The 8363-nt window shown below is 55.9% G+C and overlaps 1 protein-coding gene across 1 annotated transcript; it reads left to right on the top strand.

Annotated features, from left to right (window-relative positions):
- The first annotated feature begins 666 nt into the window (after positions 1–666).
- Positions 667–4722, top strand: LOC144279734 (proline rich transmembrane protein 1B-like). The gene is made up of 2 exons (XM_077841348.1): positions 667–1585; positions 2557–4722. Exons 1-2 carry the CDS (start codon positions 1223–1225, stop codon positions 2710–2712), a joined length of 519 nt encoding a protein of 172 aa, XP_077697474.1. The 5' UTR covers positions 667–1222; the 3' UTR covers positions 2713–4722.
- Positions 4723–8363: the final 3641 nt, after the last annotated feature.

Genomic DNA, 8363 nt, shown 5'->3' with positions numbered 1-8363 from the left:
TGTGTCCATGGTGGGCATGAGATTCATCAGTACGTTCAGATGCACACACTTCCGAGCTTGCATGCGGGCCTGTTTGTTTATTGGGTGTATCTTCCAGACTAATACAGAGCCTGACTTTAAGGCAGCTTTGCATATACACACAGACTAATGTATTATCCTAATCCATATCTCTCATGCAATGCATTGTATTTTCCTAATAAAACAAGTTCTTTTTTATATATTTGAATGATACAAAAGTATGGTGAAAATCGGAAACTAAGGGTAATTGTATAACAGTGATAATATCAATGATATAAATGGTCTTTAATCATACAGATGCACAGGAAGGGTGTCTAGTGATTGGGAGGGCAGGGAGTCAGGACTCCTGGGAGGGGAGGGGAGTGGGATCAAGTAGTTAGAGCCGGGGTAGCTGGAAGCCAGGACGCCTGAGTTCTATCCCTAGCTCGGGGAGGGGAGTGGGGCTAGTGGTTAGAGATGGAAACCCCATCCCTGGAGCAAACTCTCCCTTCCTGGCAGCCCAGATGGGAGTGTCATGCTGATTTTTAATGGGCCACTAGGCAGGGACGTGAGGAGTAGGTGGAGCAGGGTACGGGCGGTTTATTGCGGGATCCCTTATCATGGCTCACATTTGCTCTCCAGGGTGTGGCTGCATCTGGCTAGGCTGGTTCTTGTCCTATTCCTCTTTGCAGCTTGGGGGCGGGCCTGGGGACCGGCTCTGTCCGGTGGTGGATAAAGGGCCCTGGATCTGCAAGGAAGAAGAGAACAGGAAAGGCAGAGCGGAGGAGCAGAGGATCCTGGAGCATCTGTTTCTCAGGGGAGGAAGACGGTGAAAGGCGGAAAGGAGCGAGAGATCGGGGGGGGGCTCTGATTCTCAGCAAGGGAAGAAGGAAGGTGAAAGGCAGAAAGAAAAGAGCGACTGTTGCGGGTTTGCTCCGCCGAGCAGAAGAAGGACGTGAGGGGCAGAGCGGAGGAGAGCAAACACCCTGAATTTGCCCAGTGGACCCCGGGGCCCTGAGGCAGTAGTGGGTGCAAAAGGGGAGCGAGAAAGGTCACTCAGAGGGGAGAACGCCCCAAGTCAACTCAGGACATACAGCAAGCCGGCACCAGAGGAGCAGGAGAACGGCCTGGAGGAGGAGAGGGGAGGCCTGGAAATTAGGGGGCTCGGAGACACGCCCTGAGGGAGTGGCAGACCAGCAAAGGCTCCCAGGAGGAGTGCGGCACCATGAGTTTACCAGGCTATGGTAAAGGCCCCGAGCCCTCCGTCCCTGCTCAGCCGCCCCCATACTCCAACGTGCCGCCTTATGGGGCCCCTCCTCCGCTACTGCCCTCAGGCGGGCAACTCCCTGCTCCAAGCTACGGGGCAGCTCCCAACCAACAGGGCTATTACCCTCCATACAACCAACAGGGCTATTACCCTCCATACAACGAGGACCCCAACCGGGGCCCGATGGGCTATGCCCCACAGCAGGTCATCCTGGTCTCCCCACCTCCTGCCAAGGAGAATGACTACCTGGGCTACTCCATCTTCACCCTCCTCTGCTGCTGCCTGCCCCTGGGCATCGTGGCGCTGGTGTATTCCATCCAGGTGAGTCCCTAGGGGGCACTCTCCCCTGGTCCCACTGACCCAGCACAGCCGCTAGGGGGCGCTGTGCTGCAGGGAGCAGGGTGGGGATACTCTCCCCTGGCCCCACTGACCCAGCACAGCCGCTAGGGGGTGCTGTGCTGCAGGGAGCAGGGTGGGGATACTCCCCCCTGGCAGTAAGGGCTGGAGCTAGGGGGCGCTGGGCTGCAGGGAGCAGGGTGGGGGGGTGCTCTTTCCAGGCAGTCAGTGCTGATCGCATTGCACCACTTGGGGGCACTGTGCTGCAGGGCACAGTGGGCTCTCTCTTGTGGCAATGAGTTCCACAGTCCGCACCCATCCCACAGTTTGCTCTTCTGGGATCCTGTCACTGGAGCAGGTGACATCATTCCTCAGGGATCGGTAGGAGGACAACAAAGCAAGCTCTCTACTGAGTGGGGAGACCGTGTAAGGCTAGGAGGGTCTGGGGGTGGGTGCCCAGATGGCTGGTGACATGGGCTGCTCTGCTCTGTGCCACCTGGGCCATTTCTTGTCCCTTTGGTTTCAAGGTAGTAATAGCCTGGATCGGCGCAGCCAGATAAGTGTGTGGCATGGAACCAGGGTCTAAGGGGAAGGCAGGTGTTGACATCTGATTCCCTAGGCTTGATTCTAGCCAGCTGCTTTTCATCCATGGAAAGGATCCGTTGGGACTACGGGGCGGGGGAAAGAGCTGGGGCCCGGTTAGAGGCACTGGGGAACAGCCACCCGGAGATAATAAGAGGGGTGTGGTAGAGGTGCTATTCATGGTTGTTACTCAGCAGCCCCACCCCAGAGGTGGCTGCGTCTCAGCCCCCAGTGAGCCATCCCTGTACAGTGTTATGTGTGGCTGTTCCCCAGCTGCCCCGCCCCAGAGGTGGCTGCATCTCAGCGCCGGGTGAACCATACCCATGCAGCGTTGCTGTGTGGTTAATTGTTCCGGTCTCTCTGTCTCTCCACAGACCCGGGATGCCAACAACAGCGGGAACACTAGCCAAGCACAGCAGAGTTCCCGGATGGCCCGGATTTTCAACCACACAGCCCTGGGGGTGGGGATTGTGGTGCTGATCGTGTGGGTCGCCATTGTGATTGCCATCAGAGTCTCAGCCTATACATAAAACCCCTGAGGGACTGATCCTTCCGCCCAGCCCCGCCCCCCAGCTCTAAGCCGAGCCCTCCAATAGGGGGCAGCGGTTTTGAACACCTCCCTGAATCCATACACACAGACCAGCATGCACCACAACACAACCATCTCCTCAGCCCACCCACACACTCACAAAGCAGCCAGTCTGTGCCCCCCACATACAACATCCCCCCCTTGCCAGCCCCCCAGCCCACATTATGGGACCCAGGGAGAATGAGCCCCCTCTGCCAGCCATCAGGACTCACACACCCCAGACCCCCCAAGTAGGCCAAGTACCACTCCCCTCCCCACCAGGGCGCATGGCCCAATGAGGGCGCAAAGGACTCTGGGAGACACTGGGACTGGACGGGACTTCAGACGGGGTTTGAGATGATTCAGACATGGCAAAGGGGGCTAAGAGGAGTGTGGACCCAAATGTCCTCCTGCCCCCCCTCAATCTGGCCTTACCCCCTGGCTCCTCACCACCACCACCCATCTGGGGTCCGTTTCGGGCCACACCATTGGCTTCTGGGAAAAACAGGACTGGCCAGCCCATTGGCTAAGATTGTCTCATGTCCCCCTTTGTTGTGTTAGAGGATAAGAGCTCTACTACTCCTGCTGTCTGGTGGAGAGACTCCTTTAATGCCACCTAGAGGATACCAGCTCGACTACCACTGCTGGCTAGTGGAGCAACTCCTTCAGTACCATCTGGAAGATAACAGTCTACTACCACTGCTGGTTAATGGCTGAAGAAGCTGTGAGCAGGGCCTGTCATGGCCTGACCAGCAGGAGCACTCCCTGCTGGGTAACCCCAGAAGTTTGGTCCCTGATCAGCATCCTAGTGGCAAAATCCAGAAAGAGAGTGCGGCAGCTGTCCTCACTCCTCCAGTGGGTCCCCAGAACGAACGCCCGTCTGCCTTGAGAAACCAGCTGCGGGCGCCCGGCTGGGAAAGCCACCCCCTGCCAGCTGCACCGACGAGCAGCAAAAAGCCTCTTGTATGCAGGTGCTAGGGGATGGCACACTCCCAATGCCACCTGCGCCTCGGGAACGACAGTCCCGGGTTACTGCGAAACGACAGCTTCTGAAGGCCTCAAAACGCAGGCGGTTGCCCCAGTGTTTCACCCACCAGCCTTCGCCCGTCTGTCCAGAGGTTGCCCTCGATCTGCTGACAGCACTGAGGCTGGACACACTCGCGACTTCAGTGCTCAGTGGAAGCTAGACACATTCAGGCTGGAAACGAGGGGTCCGTGTCCAACAAGGAGGGGAATGCTGGGGTGGTTTTCTAAAAAAATCTGCTCTCATGCAAACGGGGGTTCATTTGGGAAAGCGTTCAGGCTTTGTCGTGATCACCGGGCTCCTTTCTGACCCTGTGATCGACAAAGCTACCGATGGACAGTGCTGCCAAGAGCTAGGTAGGATTCTTACGTGACTCTTTGGTTAAAGGGGCATTGGGCGCTCCAGAGGAATTCGGAGGGGTTCAGCGTTATCCCCCGTATATTACCTTTGGGTACAGAGTCATGCGTGGGACGACCTGGCTATGGAGTATTGCCCAGGTGAGGTCATTTTGAATTGAATTGCCGTTCTTGGCTCGATCAGTAGCTTGTCTCCCTTCTTCAATCCCACTTGAGAATCCTTTGCTTGACTTTAGAAGCGAGATCCGCTAATTCCATGGACAGCCGAGCTCCTTTGGGGATATTTCAGGCTCCGTGTCGATGCTAAATTCCCCCAGCAGAAGGGGTAGGGACGGAGACTAAATGTTTGCTGTGTAGCGAGACTGGGACGAGATCTTGTTGCATGGGCTGAGCACTCCGAAATTGCAGCATCCCGTGGGCAGTTCAGTTTCTGCGGCTCGGCTAACCAGCTTCCCGTTGCTTTCTGCAAACTCTCGGCTGCTTTCAAAGTTATTTTTGGCTAGTAAAACACTGATATGTGCTCATGCTCCAGTCGGTGCTGTAAGGATCACGGATCCAGAGGGAACTGGCTCATTAAATTATTTAACCAATGTGTGTTTGATATTTTACCTTTCTCACACTGCGCTCTAGCCCACTAGACCCACCTCCCCTCCCAGAGCCACAAAAAGAGCCCAGGAGTCCTGGCTCCCAGCCCCCCCTGCTCTAACCACTGGACCCCACTTCGTACCCAGAGCAGGGGAGAGAACCCAGGAGTCCTGACTCCCAGTCCCCTCCCTGATGTAACCACTAGACCTTCCCAGAGCCAAGTACAGGGACAGAACCCAGGTGTCCTGACTCCCAGCTCCTCTGCTCAAACCACTAGACTCCCCTCCCCTCCCAGCTCATCTATGATGAGGTCTTCTGCTGGGCAATTCAGTGACCAGCCCTGGGGAACTGTGTTGGTGGTGACACATAGTGATGGGTTCCCTGGGGTGCAACCTGGAACTGGGGTACCACTGAGCCCTCTGGCTTACAAACCTGGGCTCCCTCTCACACTGTGATATTGTGACAAGCTGCAAACCCCTCCAGGTCCTGCACTTACACAGACATCCACAGGCAGGGATACACCCAGCTGAGTTACATGAATACTTCTCCTAGCCACTCATGAACCAACAATAGAGAGGATCCAGCCAATTTCCCCCGTTCCCCAGCCTAGGATCCCAGGGCTGCACCATCCTGCCCTAGCCAGACCCTGACCAGTGTAAGTTTATTATCCAGTCCTCCACTTCTACAAAGGAAAGTGGACATGCACCAGCTCTTGTTCCCGAGCAGATTCCCACGGCACTTGGAGCAATGCACTGTGCGGCAGGGTCGGGTCAGATGGCTACAGGAGAGTAATACAAGGCAGATATATTAGCCCCAGGCTAATTAGGTCCCTTTTCCCTGGGTAAGGTAACAGGAAAGGTTCCAGAACAATCAGGAACCTTCTGGAGACAATTAAGACAGGCTGATTAGAACACCTGCAGCCAATCAAGAAGCTGCTAGAATCAATTAAGGCAGGCTAATCAGGGCACCTGGGTTTAAAAAGGAGCTCACTTCAGTTTGTGGGGTGCGTGTGAGGAGCTGGGAGCAAGGGGCACTAGGAGCTGAGAGTGAGAACGCGGACTGTTGGAGGACTGAGGTGTTCAAGCATTATCAGACACCAGGAGGAAGGTCCTATGGCGAGGATAAAGAAGGGGCTGGGAGGAGGCCATGGGGAAGTAGCCCAGGGAGTTGTAGCTGTCACACAGCTGTTCCAGGAGGCAGTCTAGACAGCTGCATTGCACAGGGCCCTGGGCTGGAACCCAGAGTAGAGGGTGGGCCCGGGTTCCCGCTAAAATCCTCCCAACTCCTGGTCAGACACAGGAGGAGTCGACCTGGACTGTGGGTTCAGAAAAACGGCCAAGCTGAGGGCTGCCGTGAAGCTCCAAGGCGAGCAAATCCGCCAATAAGCACAAGACCCACCAAGGTAGAGCAGGAACTTTGTCACAACTGTTTTAGGTAAAACATAAAACAGATCTATTAACTACAGACCAATTGGAAGTGATTATAAGTAGTGAGCGTAGAGATCACAGTTGGTCACCTGAGAAATAAAAGTAAAATCACAATCTGAGTCCTATAATCTAGACAGGATTTCGTGTCTCACCCTGATGGTATTGTTGTTGTTCCTTCATACACAACCTGGGACTCTCCTTTCCTGCCTGGGGCCACCTGCTCCATTCAGTCTTTGTCCTCCAGATGTGTTTCCAGCTGTTGAGTTGTGTGGGGGAGAAAGGCCAAGTGATGATGTCACTTCCCCTCCCTTATTTGTTCCTACGGCTTGCTGGAAAGATCTTTTGCAATGAAGTGAGTCAAACGGTGTCCATTGTCTACATGTTCTCTGGGAAAGCCATCATTGTTTACAGCTCCTGTGATAGTCCTTGGGAGTGTGGATTCATTTCTGGCTCCTCTGTTGTTGTACCTGAAAGGCTAGTTTTGGGGGTTCCCAACCTCACAACCTATTTCAGTAACTCACACGTAGCAAAACATCACAGCTCCCCACGCAATGACAACACATCCAATCCAACGGGATATTAATGTCCAACAGATCAAGCCTTTTAACCTAGTACCTCACAAAGCAGACTTGGTACAAAACATATCATGATTATATCACCATGGTAAATATGGGGGTGCCAGGGTGTTGCTTTGGGGTGCAGAGTGTCACACATGCCTTACAGCCCTGCCCACTGGGGCAAGGAAAGTACCAGGTTGCGTGTCCCCAGGAGAGGGGCTGACACAGCCGGGGAACAAGCCAAGGGCACAGCCATTGTGTGCCCAGGGGTCTGATCTGGAAGGGGGCAGGATACCGGGCTAGATGGGCCCATGGGTCAGATCCAGGGCTGTAGGGACAGGGTGGGCACTGGGCTAGCTGGGCTTGTGGCTCTATAACAGCGATGGGGGTGCAGGAGGGATGCCCACAGGCTGACCATTGCCTGAGCTTTCCCTGCTGGCAGCTCCGAGCTATCTATAGCACAGCCAGCAGGAAGTGCCAGGCAAGGGCAGGAATTCCAACAAGTCAGGCGAAATTGTTCCCATTTCCTGGTGTGCTCAGGTCAAAGGGAGGGAGCCTCAGCATCAGGCCGGACGTGGCTCTTGATTTTATCTAATCACATCAGTTTAAAGAAACATGTGCTACCGAACTGGGGATAGAACCCAGGAGTCCAGGCTCCCAGCCCTCCCTGCTCCAAGCACTAGTCCCTTCTCCCCTCCCAGAGCTGGGATAGACCCTAGGAGTCCTGGCTTCCAGCTCCCTCCCCCCCCCCCACAACGACTAGACCCCACTCCGCTCCCAGAGCCGGGGAGAGAACCCAGGAGTCCTGGCTTCCAGCCCCTCTGCTCTAACGACTAGACCCCACTCCACTCCCAGAGCCGGGGAGAGAACCTAGGAGTCCTGGCTCTCTCTACCTACAAACTCACCCACAGCACCCAGGAATTTCTCAGGGCAGCTCAGTGAGGAAGGCAGGAGGGAGCCAGAGAGCAGCATAGAAGCGTGGCCAGCAGGGGGCAGCACTGCCCCCCACCCTGATCCCCAGGGCTGCCAGGCCTCTGAGAACCACCCCAGCTCAGTGCAGCCATGCTTAAAGGGACAGTTGTCTTCAAACAACCACCTCCACCTGAAAATGGTTTGACTCTTAGCCGGCAGAGTCAGGCTTCCAGGCACCAGTTAGGGTGACGTCCGCCTTTGTGGGGTGCTTGTGTGTGACAACGGGCTCCGGCCTGCATGTGTCAGGGTGCGTGTGTCCCTGCGTGTGTGTGTGTATCAATGTGTGTGCGTGTCACTGGGCGTGTGTGTCGGTGAATGTGCGTGCCAGTCCGTGAGGAGCCCCTCCCTCCCTCCCCCCCTGCCCGCAATCTCGCCGCCCGCCCGATAACCCAGCCATGATAAGGGTGGGGGGAGGGGGGTACCGCTGGCTCCGGCCTGCTTGTGCCCAGACAGTCACACGTGGCTGGGACAAAGTGGCTGTTATCAGGCCAAGGGCCCTGCAAGGTCAGAGATGGGAAATTGCTGAGCCAGCACCAGCCTGGGCCACGGGGGGGTGTCGGAACCACTGGAGGATCCCCAGCTCAGGAGGGGTGTGGGGGCTAGTGGTTAGAGCAGGGGGGGGCAGGGAGCCAGGACTCCTAGGTTGTATCCCTGTTGCCCTTGGGACAATCATTCCCCTTGTCATGCCTCAG

The sequence above is a fragment of the Eretmochelys imbricata genome, chromosome 24 (genome assembly GCF_965152235.1).
Source record: "Eretmochelys imbricata isolate rEreImb1 chromosome 24, rEreImb1.hap1, whole genome shotgun sequence".
NCBI lineage: Eukaryota > Metazoa > Chordata > Testudines > Cheloniidae > Eretmochelys > Eretmochelys imbricata.
This window is presented reverse-complemented; position numbering and strand designations above follow the sequence as displayed.